The sequence below is a fragment of the Pieris napi genome, chromosome 8 (genome assembly GCF_905475465.1).
Source record: "Pieris napi chromosome 8, ilPieNapi1.2, whole genome shotgun sequence".
Taxonomy (NCBI): domain Eukaryota; kingdom Metazoa; phylum Arthropoda; class Insecta; order Lepidoptera; family Pieridae; genus Pieris; species Pieris napi.
The window spans coordinates 11,524,544-11,550,286 of record NC_062241.1 but is presented as its reverse complement, the minus strand read 5'-3'; the positions used below and the strand labels follow the sequence as shown (position 1 = coordinate 11,550,286).

The window sequence follows — 25,743 nt, the reverse complement described above, 5'->3', positions numbered from 1 at the left end:
ATATTGTAATTTTATTTTGTTAGCTGTGAAGTTGACGACCTTAAGTAAAACCTCTATAAGGACTTCGATGAAGAATCAAAGGAATGACTGGAATAATTTTTAAGAAGAATGTGTTAAGGCTGGTGCCCGGAAGTTATTATCTGTATCCTGTAACCAATTACTTACAATATTTTTTAATTTTGTTTATACACTTCACAATACTTGCTAAAGAACAACGGAGACGAGAAAACTATGTCCCCCAGGTGGTTATTTATTTTTTGGGTTTTTATAAATAAAAAACGGCCTAAGCTGGTACCTCCAAAAGTTCCCCGTAGACGAAAAAATCGTATTGTAAAATATAATAAAATTTAAGATTTCTATAATATTGCAACAGCCACTTCAATTTATGATTTTATCAGTACAAACTGGACCACTAACAAAGTTTAAAAAATATAAGTGTAAATTGAGATTTTACACAATACTGTTTAAATGTAATAAAAATAAACTACTTTAATTATTAATCTTTGTTTTTATTAAATCACCTTTACTTTAAAAGAAGCCTTACTACCTACATGGCATGATTCAAGTTGCAAAAACTAACCTACATCAACATCAACATTAACCTACACCTACAACTAACTAACAGATACAGAGCACTAACGCTTATAAAGTTGTAACACAGCCACACGCTCAAATACACACGCACATACCAATTCACATATGTACTTATATACTCACGCATTACTAAGGTCTTGCACGATTTTTATTTAATTCGTTTTAACATTAAGAATATTTTTTCCAAAAATTTATTTTTATATCACTTGTATAGCTTTTGTATTAATGCAACATGTACCACAAAAGCGCCGTAATCTAGTCACAACACGTATACATTGCGTGCGGATTGCGGACTAATCAATTTTGTCACAACCATATTTTGCATCAATAACTTAGTTTACTTATCATGTGTGTAATAAATTTCGACATATTCAATAATTATTTTAATACTTATATTATTTTTTTTACTTTCGATTTTGCCAAATTACACCCTACCAAAATCAGTTAAATGTTTGCATTGATTTTCATTAAGCTTTATAAGCTAACCAACATAGAAATTAGCAAACCCTGGACATCACTGCCACTAAGCTACACAGATGACACGGTAAAATAAAAAACTATATATAGGTACATATTATCTACAGGTAATAGCAATATTGGTGTTATAGTAATTATTTTTAGTAGAATAAATATTTTTAATAAATGACTGATCATAATTAGTACACATGCATGACGAAATTATCCATCTAAGAAGTCATCAAGCCATTTTTCAAGATCTTCAGGCGATTCTATGACAGGATTCTTTGGTTTCAAAGCAGTGACTGGAATAATAAAAGAAATCTTTGGTTTATTAAAGGAAAACTTTGTTTTATCACATAATCATAAATTTAAAGAATTTTAATGAAATTTACCATAACCCATCAATAATAATTATTTTGTCCACAATGGCCTATCCAAACCTTCATCTAAGCAGTAGCTTAAGTGTACCTATTAATTATAATTTTGTGATACATTGATTTTGAAACACAAGTTTGCATCAATGGATTAATTTTTGAAAGCAAATGTGAGAAAACTAGCATGGAATCTACAACATGTCAGGCACAGAATCTACATTTCTATAAAAAATTATCAAAGAAATAATTGCAATCTAAGGACAAATACCCTTATAGGGTTGTAGGACTTAACTGGATTATTAATATTATTGGGATTTTTAGTGTCTTATAAAAATGCCATAAGTCATCAAAACAGTAGTAGTCCCGAAAATTATATAAAAAACATACCTTTACTTTCAAACAACTGTTCAACCTCTATATTGTTTTCAATTGGTACTTTATTATCTTCCATATCTAATACATGTTTCAAATTGTCTTTTTCTTTCCAAATTTGTGGTTCAGTAATTTCACTAGGTTCATTGATATCATCTTCACTTTGTAATATAGTATTAGGTTCTTGTATTTCAATGTTATCAGAATTATCTATAATACCAACTTCTTTATTTTCTGAATTAATATCAGGTAGAACATCAATTTCTTTATTATTAGTTGCCTCTACATACTTAGTGTCATCATGTATAGCCAATTTATTTAGTATTATTTCTTGAGCCTCCATCTCTGGTGTCATATATTTCTTATCATTGTAGTACTTTTGTTTAAACTTCATTGCACGATGGGTCATATTTTGAATGTCTGTTTCACTAAAGATAGATTGATCTATATCATTTCTTTCAAAAAATGGTATGCTTGATAGGGCTGTATATAAGTTCTCCATATTGATATCAAAATACTTATCATAAGGAGATGGTCCACTGTTTTCATCCCATGATTTTTCATGTTTAAATTGAAAATGACCTCCAATAGACAATGGCGTGTTGGCTAAGGTCTGAAAAATATTTTATTACTAACAAAACACTGGGGTCTGATTATGGTATGATTTTATATACTGGTATGATTTTAAAATGCAACAGTTATGTAAAGCTAAACTACATAACTATAGTGTAAAAACACACACATAGTTTTTGTGCCATCCTCATATAAATAATTAAAATAAAAAGAAGACAAAGACAGATAAATAAGTTTAGGTACATTGGTTTAAGTTCCTTCCAGTTATATTTTAAAAAAACTTACTTCATAATCAGCACCCAAATTCTCTTGTTCATCAATTTCTTCATAACTCTCTATGGGCATCTCATACTTAGCCCAATTACTCAGTATTTCTTTCTTTTTATACTTTGAGTTTTCTTCCTCCGTAATTTTGAGTATTTCATCAGTTTCTTTTTTTAGATTCTTATAAAATTCTGGAGGCGGTGGTACATATGTAGGCTTTTCAGATTTCTCCAGAGCTGCAAGTATTTTTTGGTAGAATTGAAAGAACTGTTTGCAAATGAAGAGAGAGTTAAGGTGCTTAAATTAGTTAATATTTTGTGTAGTAAAGAGTGCTTTACCCTGTTTAGTAAGTTCGAACACTGCAAAATGTGTTTAAACATGTTTTTGAAATGCCTAATGCCATTTTACTACTGATATAAAAGAGCTAAGCTTGGCCTGGTAGAATATTTGTGTACATCTGGCTTGTGGTGAAAAGCTTAAAATGCCTAATCCAATTATATTCTAAGCTTGAAACCTTAACTGTTGTAATCAATGATTTGATATTAGATTTAGTTACATATACTCAAACTCAAACTCAAACTCAAAATATCTTTATTCAAGTAGGTAACTAAGTACACTTTTGAATAGTCAAGTTAAATTAATCGTAAATTTACATTTACTACCAGTTCGCAAGTCAAGGGCGTAGAGCGGGTAAGAAGAACTGGCAAGAAACTTTCCGCCACTCTTTTTAATCGCCAAGTATTGTCATACAAATTGTTTGAACTGGAGCAATTCAATCCCAAGGATTAGGATCATTTAAGTAGTCCTCAAATTTATAAAAAGCTTTGTTGATTAATTTTCGTTTAACGAGGACTTTGAATTTATTTAGTGATAATTCTCTAATTGCGCTTGGGAGTTTGTTGTAAAAACGAATACAATTTCCATATAAGGAGTGATTTATCTTTTGGAGCCTGGTTGGTCGTACACTCAAATTAGTTCTATTTCGCGTATTATACTGGTGAAAGTCACCATTTGTTTTAAAATCGTTTATATTTTTTTGGACATACAACAAGGCTTCAAGAATATATTGACCAGATAGTGTCATAATATTTAATTCCTTAAACTTATTCCGTACCGACTCCCTCGGAGAAACACAACAAATACCCCGAACAGCCCGCTTCTGCAGCACAAATATGGATTGAACCTCTGCAGCAGCACCCCACAATAAAATGCCGTACGACATAACGCTATGAAAGTAGCTATGATACACAATTTTAGCCGTGTCCTCATCAGTAAACTGTCGGATTTTCTTTACTGCATATGCTGCAGAGCTCAGCCTATTCGAAAGAGTCTCTATGTGTGGGCCCCATTGGAGTTTACTATCTATTGTTATGCCTAGAAAAACAGTTTTGTCAACAAAGTTTAGTTCACTGTCCTTAATTTTCAGGTTACCAATATCTCGCTTTACGCTAGTAGTTGTAAATCTAATACATTTTGTTTTATTCTCATTAAGCAATAAGTTATTTACATTAAACCAGTTAACTATACGAGAGATAGAATTGTTTACATCGTCCAATAATACGTTATTCCTATTCACTTTAAATAGAAGTGAAGTGTCATCAGCAAACAATACCATCTCATGAACTTCGTTGACAAAGAATGGGAGGTCATTTATGTAAATCAGAAATAAGAAAGGCCCGAGAATCGATCCTTGGGGGACGCCCATTGATACCTGCGAACCCGGAGAGGTGACTCCATTGACATGAACTCTTTGGATCCTTCCCTTTAAATATGAATTCATCAGGCTGGAAGCTTTGCCATCAACGCCATAGTGTTGAAGCTTTCCAACGAGTATATCAGGATGAACACAGTCAAAGGCCTTTGACAGGTCACAAAAGACGCCGACTCCATCATATGATTCTTCCCAGGCGTTAAATATGTCCGAAATCAACTTCACACCGGCATCGATTGTGGAGCGACCCTTAGTGAAACCATACTGTTTATTATGTAAGAGTTTATTTTTATTAAAATGTAAAGAAAGCTGGTCTAGCATTATCTTTTCAAAAACTTTGCTCAACGCAGGGAGCACGGAAACAGGTCTGAAGTTTGACGGATCAGACTCACTACCTGCCTTGAACAACGGTGTAAGTATAGGCCCGGTTTGGTAAGATTTTTCATATTTTAACAGTATATTCATTATAAATTTTCACTATACCTTTAGTTGAAGGTTTTGCTGTCTCAGATACTTTTTCTTGCTTTATTTCAGGACCAGATTGTCGGCCTCGACGTTTACGTTGCTCTTTTGGACCATTTTTATTTTTACCCCTGAAACAAAATTAAACCGTTACATTCAGGTAGTACATTAAAAAAGTTGTTATTTAGGTAACAGAAGATGGGATGATACTTACTGCGTCTTTGTATCTTCCGGCATATTTATTAAAATATCTTTATTTTATACAAACATATTGTACTGTTAATGGATAATTTGCAATTTTTATAACTATGATTAATTTTACAGTACACTTTTTTTTAACAGTAAACTTTTTTAAAGGTTCCACCGTTTATAATTTTATTTGTCTTAATTAAATTAATAATGAATTTTTCAGATTCAACCTAGATCTCAGCTTTAAAACAGTTTGGCGTTTATTAAGTTCACCACAGTTCAATTAGATGTTTACAATTACTGTATAATATGACAGCCAGTGTTGCCAACTCGGATTTTGAAAATTACGTAGGCCAGATTAGAAAATTACGTAGATTTAGTAAAAATTGTATAGGAAAAGTTCGTAGATCTACGTACTTTTTTTTAATGAGTGAAATGAAGAGGGTAGAGTAGGTAAAACTGAATAAAACTAGTGGTTTATTTTAAAATTATTATTAAAAATAAAAAAGGGTCCGTGTACTTTAATGTACGCGCGTAAGAAGTTATACTTCTTTGTCTTTATGAAAAATAGTTTTTGATTGCATGCAAATAATTCATTACAATCAAATAATCAAAGACTGGAAAAGGAGTCATTATAGTCAATAAAGTTTAGTTTACATTTGAAAAATTAAATAAATAAATAATTATTAGTATTATATTTATTATTATTTTCTAATATTAATTAGTACTTCTTTTTTTCTTTTCATTATAATTCAGATGCACATATAAAATTCGCACTTGTATAATGAAAACAGGTGTTTTAAATGTAGAAACTCAAAGCATGTGGATAAATATTATAAATATAAATACACAGTAAACAGAGGCGGCGTGCCTGCCAACATGCACCACTAACTTCATTCTGTTAGTTTTGTGTCACGATGCGCGCACATCGTAAAATTTCACTCTCATCAATTTTTCATAACGCGCCTAAAGAAGTATAACTACAAAAATTATTTTTTGGTAAATTAAATTTGTGCATGTTTTATACTAAAAAGTTTAATATGATCTTGCGTTGGCTCAGGGTTACTTTTTAGACCACTTTTTTGTAAAAAGTAATCCTGTGAGTGTTTTGTCAATATGACGCCAAAATTCATCTGCTTTGATTAGCTGATCCTCTTGAAATGGAGGATTTGTGTTTCTTAGGCCCTTTCTGCACTGCTCCGGTCCGGCGTCGGAAGCCGGAATGAGTCATTAAAAAAATATCGGAAAGCCGGATTGCGCTTCTCCACTATATCCGATCCGACAATAACCGATACTTGTATATTTATCATGCAACACTGATATTAACTAAAACCCATGTACTTTATTTTATTAATAAAACGTTCTAAATTCTGAATATTTTATTGCCTGGCTAGTTTATTACTTTTTTTATATTGTCTATCTTGAAATATTATAATCTACTTAATAAATAGTTCACTAATACTTAATGATATAATATAACTATAAATAAATAAACCTATGAATAATAATTTATAACCTCTTGGATATACTTGGACCGATAAAACACCGCGTTCCGATCTAGCAAGTTATCGGATCGTTAAAAACCGGATGCCGGAGTAGTGGAGAAGCACGTAAGTACTGTTGTGAGTTTCTAAATCGGATCGGTAATTAACGTTTGCCGGACCGGAGCAGTGGAGAAACGGCCTTAAAGTTTTCCATCCCGGGCGGATTGTTTTTATATTTTCTTTTTCGAAAGTAATAGATGTTATGCCTATTCAGCCGAATTAATTTGGATATTGTGCAAAATTTTACAATTTGATTAAAAATACGTAGATTCTGTGACTGAAGTTCGTAGGTTTTCAGGAAAGGCCTAAAATACGTAGATCTACGTAAAAAGACGTAGAGTTGGCAACACTGATGACAGCCGACAGTCGTGAGTCGACACGCAACGTCATTGACAAATGAATTTATCAAAAAGTTAGAACTATTTATAAAAAAATTACATATTTATAATATCGCTTAATCGTTTAAAAAAAATTGGCAGGCTGCTCCAAGGATAACTTGGATTTAACTTCAAAAAATGAAACATAAGTCTAAATTAAAAGCTTTAGTTTGGCCAGGAGGCGAATAATAATGCGAAAGGGATTAGAATATTATACTCATATATTATTAAAAACTGTTTTTTCTTCAATACCTTTATGTTCCTGGTGTTATCTTTTACGCGAAAAAAAATATTTTATTTTTTATTATAAAGTTTGTAAGCGATTTCGCTTTCGACACACCTGTCTGCGTTTTCTTTATCAGAACAGTTTGTGATATACAGCTTACAGCCATACATAATAATGATGAAAGTAATCAAAATTTGTGTAGATAGAACTCCATACCAAGATTTGTTGAATATTTTTAAAATAACCATAATGCCCCAATTCAGCGTAGGACGACCCTACTTTTATGAGTACCCAAACATATTGTCTTGTATAAACATCTATTGTTTACCATTATTAAGCCCTCGAAATAATACTACTTCACAATATATGATGGGGTATTGTTCTAAAGCTCAATGGCTGTCATATTTAATAGAAGCGTAATATCTTTTGATTAAATTCGATTTTCAGTGAGTTATGTCGGAAGACAATAATTAAACTCATTTTAAACTTCAAGTAAGAGTCAGACTTATACGAGACTACAATTATGAGCTTGTATTAATATAGGTATTTCCATAAGTTGCTTAAAAATTTAAGAATTTTTCAAGCAACTGCAATGATCCTTACGGGTTCTTGAAATGGTATTTTTTCAAAAATACCTGTAATAAAAGAAAAACCAGGATACATTGATATAATACTAATAATACGTAGTAAACTAATTATAGTACCTAATTTTATGTTATATTATCATATAATTATTTACTTATATTGTTGGAATTAGTAATTACGTTTATTATATTTTGTTGGCACAAGAATTTTCTTTGGTAATAAAACTATAAATTATGATTTAACACAATATACTTAACTAACTCAATCACATAAATCCGGAAGTAGGAAGCGCTTCGGAAGGCGCGGGTTGGAGACGGGAGACAGGGGTAACGCACGCATGCGCCGCACGAGGGGAGGCTTAGCGCAGTCGCCACGCGCCCGTCCTGAAAACGACATGGCGTACTGCGTTCCTCAAGGACATTTGACGTTCCATAAAAACAACAGCTGTTGATTTGCTAATTGTGATAAATTAAAATGTGTGTGCTCCATCGATTTTAGTGCCGTGACATTGTGTTTTAGGATACCGGCCGGCACGAGCAGATTTTTCATAAGGTATGAAAAATATCATTGTTGTATAAGGTAATTTTTTAAACAGTAATTTTAATATTTAAGCGAAATGTTTGGTAGTTTTAACGTCTGGCATGCTTGCAAGTTGCACCCCAGTTAGTCTACCCCTGCAGATTTGGGCTTTCGTCATATTGAACCCCCAGATAAACATTAATTTTATACGTCTGCGGTAATACAATTACGAAACTGTTTTTCTATTTGTAATAGAGATCGGAGTATCGAAATTGTCCTTTAGTACTCCAACTGATGTCCGGTTTTTCTTTTTAAGCATTTGGTATATCATTATTAATTGCAATAACATATTACCTATTGGGTTTCCAAATAAGAATGTACTTATTGGCGGTTTTTAATAATACTTTTCCGGGCCTTAATAAATATTTAATTTGTCATTAAATGATTACGGAAATCCATAAGATTTTTAATGAAAGTGGCTATTAAAACCTAAAATTGTAATTGGAAAGTGAAGTGTAGTAAAACAATTATGTACATATAAATTTTATGACAGGAAGACTGAAACATAAACAATGTAAACATTCCCAATACCTAAATGTACACGCGAAACCAATAATTTCACTCGCTCATATTTCCTGTGTTCATTCAATTGAATACATGTAGTTAATACGTATTTGATTCACTTTCTAAGACATTTATTGATAGAAAACGATCATTATCGTCAATCTATGGTCAACTAGTAATTATTACGACAATAAATTACGTAATTTTCGTCTCTCATAATCTAAGGTCTAATTTGGAGTCGACAAAATAACCTCCAAAAAGGAGTTATTATTTCAACGTGTATTTTTTAAAATCTGTGATCAACTATGTATCGCACTTTGCGATACAGTGACTGGTTCTAAATAAAATTACTGAAGAAATAGTGTAAGAGCATAAAAAATCTTCTTTGGTTCGTCTCTAGTAGAAAGAGAGATGATTCTACATAATATGCATGTGACATCGCCACTGTGTAATAGAAATTAAAAAAGCAACAAGTAGGTTCTTAGTAAAACAATTCGTCATTTGAGCTGAATCAGGAGTGTCATATACGGTCAGTATTATGGATTATGGTAATCTATTGTTACATTCCTTACTTGGTTATGCAGGGCCGGATTTAGATGTTTGGAGGCCTCGTGGCAACAAAGTTGTGGAGGAACAATTTTATTTTCAAGTCAAGATCGTTGATATTAAATAAAAATATAATATTTTTTGTATAAAGTACTGAAAAGTTGAAAAGTCAGAAACAATAAAGAAGAAAATGTTGTTTATTACTCGGAATTAGATTTTTTTAGAAGTCTCTCTTTTGGGCCCCATTTTTGTGTCCCTGTATTGTAGCACCAGTCCCCTTTCTCTAAATCCCGACCTGTAGTTATAAAATTAAACATGAAATCATCACAACCTACAACTTAATATATATAAATTACGCGTCACGTTGTTTGTCTCCTATGGACTCCCAAACTACTTAACCGATTTCAATCAAATTTGCACACCATGTGCAGTACGATCTAACTTAAATGATAGGATAGCTTACATCTCAATTTATACCCGCATATTATTTTATTGCAAATTATTTTTTTATTATTTGTCAATCACAATTTTACAAATAAATTAATTTATATGTAAAGTAAAAAGAACAAAGAGCTCGGTTTCGAATCTAAGATTAAGGTACGGTAAGAGTTATCTTATTTAAAAGAGAGTAATTGCGCATACGCAATGAAGTGGTGACCAGGGTTCGAACCTCGGTTCTAACATTTATATACGTTATTGCTTGTAATATGTGTAGATGTAAAGTCGTAATAGTTACGAAATAGAATTACCATAATAATTAGAATACAACTGAATATGCAGAATAGCAAATGTTTAATGTGTTTTGTTAATGAACACATAATTTTTCGCTTCACTGAATTGTTGCTGGATTTCCTAAAGTACTAAGATTCGTTACCCTACTGTAGCCTGTGAATTTGTACCAATGTCTTTTTTTGTTATAGGTTATCTTTAGCCTATAACTAAATAAAATAAATCAGTAGCGCTACAACCTTTTTAGGTCTAGGCCTCAGATTTATGTATCTGTTTCATGATCATTGGTTAATCTAAGAGGCAAGTAGGTGATCAGCCTCTGGTCACCACACGCTGTCAACTTTTTGAGGCTAAGGCAAGCCGGTTTCCTCACGATGTTTTCCTTCGCCTGTGTTAAATGCGCACATAGAAAGAAAGTCCATTGATGTACAGCCGGGGATCGATCCTACGACCTCAGGGATGAGAGTCGCACGCTGTAGCCACTAGACTAACACCGCTGGGGTAGGGAACTATTGTTTTCAGATTATTTCTGTTGACGCTTAGAAGTCGCTTTGTCATTAGAGGATTAACTGCAGGCAGAGCCATTTTGGACAGTCTGCAGTGCACCTTGGACAGTCTGGGCCTCTTGAGCCCTTTAAACAGGCTTCAGCGAACTGAAACAAAATTTGAATGGCGCATACACAGCATAATTTAACACTTTTTATTACTAGTTAATTGAAATTTTCTAATAATTCATACAAAATCAAGATTAAATACTTATCTTCCATATATAGATGTAAAGGAATACTTCATAAGGATTAGTCAGGAGACATTATTAGGCCTGGCTGAGAGCCAAATCCTTGCATAATCGTCGCCACAATCATATCCTTGTGCGCGATAAATATCGTGGAATGACGTGATTTTCTGTATAAATTTTTATATAATACTAGCTGACCTGGCTAACTTCGTTCCGCCCTACAACCTTATAATATCGTTGTTACTTTAATTTAACTTATTTTAGGATTTCATTAATGTTAAGTATTACATTAATACAACTCTTTTGCAAATTCAGAAATGTTTTACTGCTTGCCATTGCGAAAGAAGAATGGCAGTTTTACACATTAATCATCTCTCTAGCGTCAATATGGCGATACTGCATGTTAAGCACTTTCTGATATCCAACATCTTTTGATCAGGATCAAAGCATGGTTATGCATCTCCTCATTCACCTCAAGATCGGAATTTCTTGAACTGACACGAATTCGACGTAAAATGATGCGTAGTTTTGTCAACAGATGGCACCATATGGTTTTTGCATTCGTAAAATTAATTAATTAATTTATTGTTATTCGATAACTTATCCGATATTTTTTTTTACCAACAAGGTTTCAAGGATATATTGACTAGATAGTGTCATAATGTATATAGGGATAAGATATATATATAAGATTTCAACACGTTTTACATCAGACGGATGATGTATTGTAATGGTGTGTGTAGCGGTGGACTAGGTACATTACAAATGTAATTACTAGGTAAATACATGAATTTTAAAATCCACTACATATAACTACTAAGTTTTTTAAGTAGTTAATATGAAAAGCTGTTAGTAGAGATATTCCTGAACTGATACGACTTAGCTGCCTTTAACAAAAGAAGACACTTAAAGGCTGCTAACACATCTGTAAGACTCTTGGTGTTGCAGTTGGGCTTAGAAACCTCATACTAAGTGACATCTGCTTGTTTTCCCATTAAAAAAAGGAAATAGATCACAGTATAGTCATGAATATATTCTTTTATCCATTAATTGAATTGTGTTACTTTGTGACAGCCCTATACCTACATGTATATCACGACAAAAGAAAAGATGGATAGACGTTATGAAACTAGCGGGAAAAACTGAATGAATGAACAAGACATAGAGAAATGGAAAAATATGGAGGAGGCTTTTATCCTAAAAATGGGCCATATAAAAACTAGACCGCTAAAAAAGAAAAAGATATCTTAATGTTTTTGAAACTTATACTAACACAACTAATACTCGTATTAATTGTTGTAAGGAATAATTAATAATAGTTCATAATAATTTGTGACAGTTGGCATAATAATTATTAAAATAAATACAATTTATTATGTAATGTGACATAATATCCCTTATCTCTCATCTGACCGTGAATAAAGGGCGTGCAATGTGCGTGTGCGCTTCTATTGAAATACCATAATTTTGGGGCCGGTTCGCAAGGTTATTGAACCCCGAATTCTCTCTCAATCTCTAAATATAGAACTGCACATGCCAGTTATTTCAATCTAGAAAAAGTTTTGGATCTTAGTGGGTTCAGAACGCTTTGGTGAGGATTTAGTTATCTTGACGTTAATTAAAATGTTAGTTAGTTGCTACAGATGTTTTGACGGACGGAATTAAAAAAATATATATAACAATATTTATTATTGCCCTTGCATGACTAAGAAAATGTTTGTTTTTATAAAAGGGTCATGAAAATCTATTCATGAAAGGCTAGTTTTTGAAATTGGTCTTATTCCCACACGAATGTAAAAGTCCGTGCTCCTATTTCACCATGCCTACTGCTGATAGAGGACATATCCCTGTTTTTTTTTAGTTAACTATTAATTACTTATATATACTTATTCACGTTCATAAGTACATTGTGTTAGCTAACGACTTTGAATTTGATTCATTAACTTATTCCAAGTGACACGAAAGTGATAAGGAAACATCTAATACCTATTTGTGGCTTTTGGTACGTTAAATTTTTATTTCGCGTCGTAAAGGGAATTAATATTTGTTTAGCGGCGCAGCTAAGAATGGTAACGACTAAGAAGTCGGTATTCTTTAGTGGGTAATAAAATTAACTGAACAAAAAATGTTGCGGCTTAAGGTGGCTTTGCGGTTAATTAAAATTCTTGTGGTATTACGGGTTTATATTTCTTTTGGTTTCGATATTGTTTCAAAACGTATTGTAATATAGTTTGAAATGAGTAACATACACATACATATATTAATAATAACATAGTATTTAAACCACGCTGTGGTCGTTAGGAACGTTTTGGGTGCGCTAGAATCATTTAATTTCAAAGAGATTGTTAAAAACAGACTTTGTTTAACAAAAGAAAATTCTTATGGCCGATCTAAGAAATAATGGACTCAGTGTTCTACCACTGTAGAATCCTTATTAAATGCGCTAACTTTTGAAACTACTTGCCAAACTGGAGTAATACATTTTTTTTCAGGACGATCAGTTGAAATAGTGCGAAAATTAATTTTGAAAACTTGGTACGGTATAAAATGACATTTTCCTAAAAGTTGGAGTGATCAGCACAGAGTTTAGGTTTACCTATGAGAGGTTACATAAAACACTATTCGGGATGACGTAAGAGAAAAAAAATTGGCAAAAAGTAAATATTTGTAACTTGACGTCTCTTGACTTGACGTCGACTTTTGGGACACCCTATATATTATAAGTGCAAAAATATGCCTCGGGAATACGCGTCGACTCGCCCCTGTCGTGCTTTCAAGCTTCGGGCATTAATTTTCTTTCTATGTGCGAATTGAAACATAATATGGTGGTATAGCGAAGCGTCGTGACGAAACGGATATTTCTTAGATCCAAATAATACCATAGGGGCAAGAAGGCTGGTCACCTACTTCCCTAAAGAAGAATGAGTCTGAACCCATGTGCCTTCATTACAGCATCAATAGTTGTATAAAACAAAACTAAAAGGTTGACTATAGCTAACTTCAGGGTGTCGGTTTTTTGTGACGGTGTGCGCGCGCATCGTAAAAATTTAATCACATAATTTTTCCCTAACGCGCCAAAAGAAGTATAACTTCAAAAATGTATAAAGTAATTTAGAGAAATTACTTTATGTATTGCTTATGAAGAGTCATAAGCACGTAAACAAATATATAGTTTTTCATATGAGTGGGTGCTCAATCTGGTAGAGTAATTACGTACTACAGCTGACGTGTGCAGAATTTATATTGGCCATGAGAAAAGTAACAGCTGCTCTGCTTTGAGGGGTTTTGAGGATTCATCACGGATAAGTATGGCCTTTTTAGGTATAAAACCTAAACTTAGTTTAAAATAAGTGTTATATATTTAAACGCATATGTTAAAGATATATTCTGGCCCGTTATACGCCCTTGATTTAGTAGTAAATGTTGACTAAGTTTTTTTTAATAATGACGTTCATTCAATGACGTACATAATACTTCATATGAATCAATAAATTTTGATTTGATTTTAATATAGATCTTATCTGTGCTATTTTTGTGATTGTGGGTAAATATTTACTTTGATTTGAGATTGCTCTACGCTATGGTTTGAGAATTAGCGCGCCATGTATAAAATGATTTTAATAACTTTTAGCTTAACACCTAACTTTACCGTTTTCAAAATTCAGATTTCTTTTCGCTCCACGTCCACACACATATTGAAAGAAATATATCCAAGATAGGTTTCGTTGTTTGATGACGTCATTAAGGTTCCAATGCCAGCCAATTGTTAACTAATTTACATAGAAGCTGCTTGTACACAGCAGTACATATGTACAGTTATAATTATTTGCATTAAGACGTAGGCCCACGCGTGTAAAAGATTTTTGACACCCCTTAATTAATTCACAATAGCTCTATACAATTTGAGGATCACGTCCGGCGATGCTTCCGATGATGTCATGACTATAATTCATCAATTATAATTCAGTAGCTTTCGCCACTTTGTCTTCAAATTGTCGTGCTTTATATCTGCACTTATGGAGGTTGAATTTGGAGTTAATTCAAATTTAAATATATATTTTTATTAATAAGAATAATTGTTGGCGCCTGGTAAATAGTACCGGTGACTGGAGTTGATTTTGCTCAACGTAAGTAAAGTAATAAGTATCGCAATACGGCGAGAAATTGCTACCATCATTTTTTGCATCAAATATTTAAAAAATTTAATAGTAGTAAAAAAAATTTAATTGTACAACAATTGTTTGATATAAATATTATAGGTATTAAAGATATTTCCTAAATTTACATGGATGCTATTCTAACGTCTCGTTGAAGTAAGTATTTTAAAATATGATGAACTAGCTGACTCGATAGACGTTGTCAATCTTTTTTGGCTTGAAATAATTCGGACGGCTCAGACTGGGAATCGAACCTAGATCGTTTGGTTTCGCGCCAAGAGCTCTACCAGTTAAGCTATTCGATACTCGCACCTGAAAAACCACCTGTTTAGTTGCAGTATAGAAAAATAAACTAGATACCGACTGCAGCGCCATCTGCCGGGTTGATTTGTTAATCTAAACCAGGAAGCCACCCAAACGCATACAAAAGAAATCATTAAAATCTGTCCAGTCGTTTAAGAGGAGTTCAGTAACATACACGCGTAAAGTAGAATTTTATATATAAAGATAAAATCTTAAAGTTGAAGTGGTATTATTATAAGTAACTAGAACAAATCAATGTCTCAAGGAAAGAATAAAAATTCTTAACGAATGCACAATACTTTATTATCGCATTTATTACTTTTGTTCCACTTCACGTAATCTTAAAGGAATTCTGAAAAATGCTTACACAACCCAGTTTATTTGCACTTTACGTGGAAATGAGTTAATCTTTCTTGGTTTTAGTTTACATTGTGGCTCATTCTAACACTTAGTAATGGAAACGTTTAATGATGAATAATTTCTTTAGATTATTCACCGTACAAATTTTTTTACTGTAATTCCTTGTTTTTATATATTATTTTTGTTAGCTGTAGGATTACGAAATAAATAAGCTAGAAAACAATTAAACTATACAACATTGCAAAACGATAGAACAAGTTGTAACCATGTTGTACTATGTTATAATTGTATTAGCCTAAGCCGAGAATATTTTCAGAGTTCAAAGACATAGTCAATATCTAGAGGTTTTGATTACAAAGCTGTGTTACAAAGGATCTAACGACAGTAAACGTGTGCGGTGTTAGTTTAGCAAGCTATGTATGTGCGAGTGGGGATTAGGATGATGGCCATGTGAGTAAAAGGCGCGGGAGCGAGAGCGGGTTGATATGAATTGAACGGGCACATATTTTGTAATCCAAAATACTTGGCTTATTACTTATTTTAAAAGACACTTTATTTCTTAACGTTTATAAGTCTCCAAGCAGTGGAGCAGTGTTGGCCTAATGGCTTCAGCGTGCGACTCTCATCCCTGAGGTCGTAGGTTCGATCTCCGGCTGTGCACCAATGGATTTTCTTTCTATGTGCGCATTTAACATTCGCTCGAACGGTGAAGGAAAACATCGTGAGGAAACCGACATGTCTTAGACCCAAAAAGTCAAACGGCGTGTGTCAGGCAGGGTGATCACCTACTTGCCTATTAGATTGAAAAATGATCATGAAACAGATTCAGAAATCAGCAGTCAATTCATGAAACACACCGAAAGAGGTTGTAGCGCCACTGATTTTTTTTTATAAGTCTAAGAATGTAATATCAGTAATGAAACTGTTTGAAATATTAAACTTTGAGTTTAAAAGTTTCAATACTGTTTGTGGTTTAATTAAAATACTCCCAAGACCCTTTTTGTTGTTGTTTTTGTGACGATTTATTTATCTTAATAATAATACATTTTAAAAATAAGTTTCTATAAAATGTTATTATTTTGTCTAATCTAACACTACTTTATCAAGAAGTTAATACAAAAAGGGACTCGTACGCATAAATATCTAAAATACTTTATTTAATTTGAAGGGAGAGTATACCGTATCGACGGGACACATATTAAATGTTTGACAGTTACGAAACCATAAACAGTTTGTATTCGAAAACTTTTTCTTTGATTCCGTTTTCTCGTCAATTTTATAAATATGTTAATAGTTATTCTTCTATTCGAGACAGAGACAAATACAACAAATAAAAAACCCATGAAAATCAGTCCAAAGCCAGTCCGTATTATAAGTGTTTGAATAAACCCGACTTTATTTTATATATTAACATTAGTTCTATTATTCGTCACTAGTCACCGTCACTGTCAGAATCACTGTTTAGTGCTACAAATTTTGCTATGATTTTTTTGATAAATTTCGTGCAAAACAACAAAGGTCGTTTTAAATTTTCATAGCCCACGATATTCCTTTTGTCGCCTTCGCTACAACCTCCGCTTCAGCGTATAATAAACGCAGTCTTAACTGCGCTCCAGCTGCGCGTGAGTGGTGAATCACAGGCCGTGTTTTTGTACCGGCAGGAAACGAGCGTCGAACTGACGTGCGAGAAACAACTCTCACTCTCAAAACCATTGCGATTTCGTTGTTTATAATACGTCTTCTTTCTGTATACTATTATTGTATGTATGAGTTTGGTGAACCAGATGTTTTTGGGATTATTTTAACTACCAGGATTATAGCTCTGAACACGCAACTAATAATTTGTTTCGGATGAAATACACAAAAGAATTAGTGGATATTTCATGTTTCTAGAAACGAAATGCCATGCAGGTTGTAAGAAAAGTTCCATTTTCAAAAACAAAATCTTACTTTTTAAAAATAATAAAAAGGAAATTGATCCTACATGCACACGCTACGTAATTGTTCGCTAATAAAGGGAAATATAATACAAAGACAATTATAAAAGAAGCCATTAATTAACATTCTAGTTTTATATAAGGGAACGTTTCTTTATTCTTTAATTAGAAACAATGGACGCGTAAATTTCACCTATTATGTAATTATGGGAATTATTTTTAATAATTACGTATTACTGTATGGCAAGCGTGGCCCTGTCGTGTTTTCATCAGATTAAAAGTATGACTTCCAGCTCCAGTATTCTATGGTAGGGGAGCCCACGATGCTAAATGGGGATTTACTCGAGCGTCGTAGAGACCTATTGGGATGCAAAGCTTAGATAAAAAGAAGAAAAAAATGTTATATGATAAATTCCTTTTCATCGGTGGGGGAAGCGGCTAGTTAAATATGTAAAAAAAAACTGTTGCATGGACATCCTCGAGCGCGTCAGATATTGATAGCATCTATGCCCTACGTATTTTTAATAATGTACGTATGTTAATCTGATCGTTTGCATGATGCGGGTGGTTGTATTTAAGGGTTGAAAATTAAAGAAAAAAAAAAATTATCGAGCGCGTCAGATTTTCTAAGGGAGTGTTAAGTGCACCAAAAAAAAGCTCTCATTCACTAATCTGACGATTTCGATGGGACGCAAACCCACAGCCATTTTCTTAATTTGCAAAAAAAAAATCGCAATTTTGAAATACTCAAGCGCGTCAGATTAAGATATATGTGGTTCATCTTTATGTTCTAAACGTACTGTCTCATAATCTGACGATTATCTAGAGGGATTCGCCTGATCTGACAAAAAAAAATAGAAAAACGGTTCACCTAAAGGGCCATCCCTGCAACTTCCCGCTAATTCCATTCCTGGGCGCTTAAAATTGATATTTTGAGCTCGCTGAGTTCAAAGAAATAACATTTCTACGCATTTGAGCTCTCCCAGCTCGAAAGTCTGATAGAAGTTTCATAGAACACTATTTTTGGAATTTTCAAACCGCAATAACTTTTGAATGGATCAAGCAATTTTCACGCGGTTGGCGGCATTCGACGCAGTTTTATCATCCTCATAAATAATTTTGCAATTTTAATTGATCGAACCACAAATTTCGGAGTAATCCCGAAAAAACACTTTTTCGGGTTTCTTTCGTGTACGATATCTCTCGAACGAATCAATCGCTTTTGACCAGCTTGGTGGCGATCGACGTGGTTTTTCAAGCTCAAAGGCGGATTAGTTTTTGAAGTTGATCGATAAAGAAACCACTTTAAAAAAAAATATTTCTTATTTTTTTAAGATTTTCCAAAATTTCTCAAAATCTATCGGTCCGAATCGGTTCAAATTCACAGGAAATGTAATTTTGAGGGAAATATTTAGAACGCCGTTTAGTAGATTCCGATCGGTTTAAGGAAATGTAGGCATCACGCAGCTGCACGCATTTAACTTTATCGACGAATTTTTGTTATTTCGGCTTGCGGAAATCGTCAGATTATATATTTTTCATTATTCTTGAATTATTTCCTTCAAAATAAAAAAAAAATTAGCTACGCTCGAGAATGTCGAGATGACGTTTTTTTTTTACAACTTTGTTGCCCTCCCCTTTTTTTCCGTCACTCTCAAATTGTCAGATTAGTGGAATATACACTTTTTACGATGTAATTAACTCACCCTACCTTAATCTGACGCGCTCGGGAATTTCTGATGGTCAATTTTTTTTACTAAACTGATCCTGTCTCCTTCACGTGCGGCTTTATATATGGGCCTCATATTTTGTGGAGGTACTTAACCGGGTACAAGGTATCCCCCTATATATTAATCTGCCGCGCTTTAGTAAATCCCGAAATCCCCTCTTGGGCTCCCCTACCACTATCAATCTCAATTGTATTCACTTGCAAACTTTTTTTTGTAATAGGAGGCAAACGGGCAGGAGGCTCACCTAATGTTAAGTGATGCCGCCGGCCATGGATTGTCAGAAGGCTCGCAAGTGCGTTGCCGGCCTTTTAAGTCTTTTCTTGAAGGACCCTAAGTCGAATTGGTTTCGGAAATACTTCAGTAGGCAGCTGATTTCACATAGTCAGTCAGTTGTGGAACGACGGACGTCGTGGTGATACGGATGGTATTTTGTATTCTGCCTTGACGTCCGCTGATGAAACTCAGCTTCAGGTATTAGCTCGAACGACTCTTCTGAACACTCTCCATGGTATATGGTACTTAAGCTATTGACTACTCGTTTCCTGGTAATCACAGAGCTGGGTGTACTGAGATTGACTCAAAATCAGTATCCTTAGAATCTATTTGATATGAAAATATTCTAGTAACATTTTGATTTGTTCTATTAATATGTATTAGAAAAGAGTGTGCCAATTCTTAAAATGCCGCCAACGGACTTGCGAGGACTTACCAGAAGGCAATGTGAGTGTCCATGGGCGGCGGAATCACTTAACATCAGATGAGCTTTCTGCTTGTTTGCCTACTGTTACATAAAAAAAAAGTTGAGATATAAGAAGAAGGATTTGTGAAAATCATTGATAAAAAAAATGGTATTGTCGGCATGTGATTGGCCAAATTATTTATTTGTGTTTGTGTGTGTAAACAGTAAGGAGAACTGCATTAACTGAAAAGCTATTACTCCAGTTTGCGTTTTTTAAATAATATAACTGAAGAGTCATCATAAACTCGTTAATATGCTTTCACTGTTTATAAATGGCCCATAAACAAGGATAAGCTGCCCTTCGATGTTGTTCAATTGTTATCGATAGTCGTAAAATATCGATATATCCGTTTGTGTGACCCTCATACGGTGGGCGCACGTCGCCGGTGGCCTTCGTTTGAATCTTGAATCAAAGTTAGTGATGTTAAACTTTTTCTATAGAATAATTTAAAAATTATGTTCCTTTGGTCCCTAGTCACAAAGAAATAAGTAGAATTTGAGTTTGATATTTTTATGAAATACTGTGTTAATTATTCATTGTTTTGGTTGTAGAAAAAGTGTCTTTAAATTAGTAATCACTTTTTTTTATGTAATAGGAGGCAAACGGGCAGGAGGCTTACCTGATGTTAAGTGATACGCCCATGGACACTCACATAACCTACAAAACTCGCAAGTGCGTTGACAGCCATTCAGGAAGTGGTACGCTCTTTTCTTAAAGGACCCTAAGTCGAATTGGTTCGGAAATACTTTAGTGGGCAGCTAGTTCCATATAGCGGCAGAAATAGATAGACGTCGAAGTGATGACTTATTGTTACCACCTGATTATGTATGTTACACATAATTAATATTTTTGCAGTTCTTGGTGTTATTTAGTTAAATAAGATATATTTAGTTTAAAAAGATATCACCGTAAAGCCACAGTTTTGTGCAGTGTGAAATTAATTGTAATAATAATATGTACATACAAAACAACATAGAACAATTTAAATGAATATGTAGATTTTTGGGATATTTAATTAATTTTGTCATCGTTTTTCGTTGTCATCTTTTCGTTTATTTATATTAAAATAACGTATATTGCAATAAAAGTTAAAAACAATCATAAAGCACACTTCATTGGATTTACTTTCTGCAATTACATAATATGAGTGACAGAATCGTCATTATAACACGATTACATCGCATTCTTATAATCCCCGTTCGCTTTCACCGTATGAAAGTTTCTTATCGATATATCGTCAAAAGATCGATAAAGTGCATGGCATCACTAGGATGTATTGTTATTCTGTGGACACACGCGATGGTCTCCTTTCTCCATGATATTTGGTTCCTTGTACATTAACTAAATTTGGTGGGCTATTCATTGAAATGAAATCGAAATTTCGAGTTAATAATTTATTAGTCAAAGTGAACTGTAGGGACTTATTTGTTTAATTAATTATATATTTCGGATAAGATTACTTAGAGGATGAGAATTAAAAGCGATCTTCGCCCATGCCTCATAATATGTTAATTATATATGTGCTTACATATATATTTATTTCATTATTTAGTATATCTTAAAATATTTATTATAAACCCACAGAAAACACCAAAAAATCGTAAGTACCTTCGTGCCTAAAGAATTTGAAAGTATAGAGATATATGTGTATACTAGCGCGTCCGACAGACGTTGTCCTGTACACACGTCTTACATACCAAAAAATCTAATAAAACAATAAAATTCATCAAAATCTGTCCAGCCGCTTAAGAGTTTAATTAGGAACACAAGCAAAGATTTATGTTTATGTATATACCAGCTGTTTATTTGTTGTATAAATAAATTACCAATATACTGACTGCCGGGCTGTTTTGTAAATCTAAACCATCCAGGGCGTCACCCAAACGCATACAAAAAAAACATTCAAATCGGTCCACCCGTTTAAGAGGAGTTCAGTGACATATATATTATATATATAAAGATACCTATATCGGCTGTTCTTTTGAATAGTGAAATTGGCTTATAAACCTCCAGTGATCACTTAACCTTTACGAGTATGACAACAGTTATTGTCGGAATTAATTACATAGCCAATCTTGAAAGGTATTGAGAAAGCTCATTCCAACTAAGTACTTAGTACTTTCACTGTAATCCTAAGGTGTTAGTCGTAAGTAGGTTTAATGCGAGCTTATCTTGTCTCAAGCTTCTGAAGTATCACCTGAACGATAGGACGTAAGACACAAAGGATGTGTTCCTACAAGTGTGTTAGAATCTATTATTTCAATAGTAATATTTTATTATGGTGTATAAAAGTGAGAAAGGGGGGGGGGGGGTTTCCACACTCTCTTAGTACTTTAAAAGTATTGTACTAGAATTACTGTAAATGTATCACAATAAACTCAGAATTAAAAAACCTATCGAACCACAATCAAAGTGAGCAATATTTGCCTAATTGGTTTGGGTTGCCATTCGTAATTTATTTATTTATTCTGAAGGAATTGCTTTGCTGATATGTCTGAATTATTGACAAAATAAAATAGTAATAAATGAATAATAAAAAAGCGTGTGTGTACTTATGTACACGCGTTAGAAGTTACTTTCTTTGGCGTAACAAGTTAAAAATCTTTTCAAAAATTTTATTCAACGTTTGTAGAAAAAACTACAGTAACAATAGTAATAACTAAAATGTTGACAATAGCCAACTTCGGGGTGTCGGGTTTTTGTGACGGTGTACGCGCGCATTGTAAAAATTTTGTCTCATAATTTTTCCCTAATGCGCCCAAAGATATTGTATAACATCAAAAAAAGTCTTTATTCCAGTACTACATTAGATTACATTAAGTTCATGTCATTATCATTAACATTAGTACTCGACCTCCGACGGAATGAAAGCCAAGTTCTTCCATTTGTCTCTCATCCTCGCTAATCCAATCCTTCACTGCTATCCCTTTAATTTTAACTTCCCAGCTTTCTGGTTGGTGTCCTCTGTTTTTTCTTCCCATTGGGCCATTCCAAATAAGGGGTTTTTTGACCCATCTGTCATCACAAACGCGGGCAATGTGACCGGCCCATTTCCACTTTAACCTTTAAAGTTACACTTCTTTTGGCGCGTTAGGGAAAAAAGATGAGAGTATGTTTTTTCTTTTGTTAGTGACGTTTTTTCTACAAACGTAGAATAAGGCGAAAGATAAATTTTTTTAAAGATTTTTATCTTGTTACGCCAAAGAAGTATATATAAGTATATATAACTTCTAAGTAGGTAGGTATAATTGTTCGCAATTGTAACACATACTTTAGGTAGGTAGGTATAATTGTTAGTAATTGTAACACATACTTTAGGTAGGTAGGTATAATTGTTTTGTGTTGTGTGTTTTTACGACGTGTTATGTTTGTAAGGGTTCGTATTACACCGTTTTTAACTATGTCTTTAAGTTTCAACCGAAGAATACGCTCCATAGCCCTGAATTATTGATACTAATTTTTATTTTTCTAACCGTGCTATGTATAAAAAACACCCGACGTCGTATTAAGTTCTCACAATAAGCATTGTTCATTGCGTGCTCTGAACGAAAACAATGATGTAAATTCAACTGTAGCAAGGTCGGCATACATTTTGCAACATATTAACGTCTAGTCACTGCTGTAACACTTTTTTACAATAATAAACAGGTTTTTATAATTCCGCTGTGCTCCAATGAAGATTCAAAAACTAAATACGTATTATTACGGTATTTTTCTTTGCTGTGAGAGGAAGTTTATGGTTAAGGATTGTGTGGCTAACAGTACATTCTACATAAATTAATGATTATATTTATTTATTTATTAAAGCTTGCCACACTGATACAAGAAAAATGTAATACATTTTATTGTGTCAAGCACTTGTAGGCAAAGATAACATACACATTACATTTATATATGTATATGATACTAAAAAAACTAGTGGCACTACAATCCTCAGGTTTCCGTGTCTGTTTTGTGATAAAAAAATTCACTTCAAAAATTAAGGGCAAGTAGATGGATCCACCTTGTGTACCTGATACAAGCCGTCGACTATTACAAGTTTACAGCCGAATTGAATGTTAAACTATGGTTAAATTACAATTTAACTATAGTTTAAATTTATTTTTAAACTAATAATAATTATTTAGTTAAAGTTTCTGCGGTTTAATTAGAATGCTCAGAAGTGGTTTCTAGGAATTTGAAATGTCGAAGCAAAAACAACGAGAAAAACTCGAGTGAGTGAAAAGAAAATGGCAAAGGAAATTGAATTGCCAATGAAGTGAACGCCCTTAGCTGTGTCTAGACTACTTAGGGCTGTTTCTGAGATAGGCTGTAGTAGATGGTCTATAAATGTGCATTTATTGCATAAGTATGTTTAGTCATTGCGCTGCATCTTAAGTTTTGTTAGTAATGGGGGCTTTTTGTAAAATGTTAATGTGTGGTATATATAAACACCGTTACTATGGTTACGAGGCTTTTTAAAGTTAAAATAACGGTCATCATGGTAACTCATACCAGTACTGTAGGTCAGGGCACATTTATGATAAGATCAATGTTTCACAGAATGTTAATAAATAGGATATTATAAAAATCTTCATAATTGGTATATGTATTATGTTTTTACATGCATTTGTGTTGAATATGCGATATTGTTGAAATAGTATATTTGTGAATGATAATTTTTTGGTTTTGTCTAAATTTCATAACTGTATATAAATTTGTTCTAATTTCTACTAAAAATAAAAAGTCATAGAGTATTCTCTAAGGACAGTCCAAGTTTCGTCAAAATCAGTTGAGTAGTCTTTAAGACAAGTATAATAAAACTATTAAGGTGAATAAAATTGAATGAGGTCGAGGTCGTTTAATTTACCTAAATTATTTAACTACTAACTTACTTTGAAAAATTATTTAAGTTACATATAAAATACATTTACATAAATAGTACTGAGTGCACCTGCAAAAAGGTATTATAATTACGCAAGGTATTCGAAAGAACGAAGATTTATTTAAAATATTGAGAAAGTGTAAGAAGTGCCAATATTATCTGCTATTTAAATGTTAAGAGACAATACAATGAATTTCGATCGAAAATATCGCATTGACTTCAAATTACTTTACTAACGAGGAAGAGGAGAGGAGTTCTAAAAATTTACGATTTTATTTAAGTTTTCAAAGTTCACAAATTATAAAACTCTATGTGAAGGATTATTTTAAAGTTTTAAACATGACAACCCTATGTCCAAAGCATTGTGTTAGGTAGACAAAGATTATTGTTAACAGGCTTCACTCGTTGTCTAAGGTTAGTTTTGTGGTTATTAATAAGGTGACACGGGACACCGGTAAACGATAGGGTTTTGTTTTAGTTCCGGTCGCTATTTTGTCGAGTTCCGCTGTATTTTAAATTTGGAATGACATTTTATAACTAAAAAGATTTTATTCAAGGCAATGCGCAAATGAAAAAAGTACACTAAACAGTGTTGGCTTAGTGGCTTCAGCGTGCGACTCTCGTCCCTGAGGTCGTAGGTTCGATCCCCGGCTGTGCACCAATGGACTGTCTTTCTATGTGCGCATTTACCATTCGCTTAAACGGTGAAGGAAAATATCGTGAGGAAACCGGCTTGCCTTAGACCCAAAAAGTAGACGGTGTGTGTTAGGCGCAGGAGACTGATCTGACTGAAACATATACAGAAATCTGAGTCCCAGACCTAAAAAG

General features: G+C 33.3%; 2 protein-coding genes across 2 annotated transcripts in view; one reads left to right on the top strand and one right to left on the bottom strand.

Annotated features, from left to right (window-relative positions):
- Positions 1–745: 745 nt before the first annotated feature.
- LOC125051653 lies at positions 746–5,251 on the bottom strand. Its single transcript, XM_047652144.1, has 5 exons — positions 5,024–5,251; positions 4,831–4,940; positions 2,658–2,872; positions 1,815–2,412; positions 746–1,355 (listed from the first exon to the last, which is right to left on the bottom strand). The coding sequence occupies exons 1-5, from the start codon at positions 5,044–5,046 to the stop codon at positions 1,273–1,275; spliced, it is 1,029 nt and encodes a 342-aa protein (XP_047508100.1). The 5' UTR covers positions 5,047–5,251; the 3' UTR covers positions 746–1,272.
- Positions 5,252–8,105: 2,854 nt separating this feature from the next.
- Positions 8,106–25,743, top strand: part of LOC125051636 (disheveled-associated activator of morphogenesis 1) — a 119,246-nt gene continuing 101,608 nt past the window's right edge. Inside the window, exon 1 of the mRNA XM_047652115.1 lies at positions 8,106–8,282. The gene's annotated coding sequence lies outside the window, so the exon portion shown is untranslated. The remainder of the gene's footprint in view (positions 8,283–25,743) is intronic.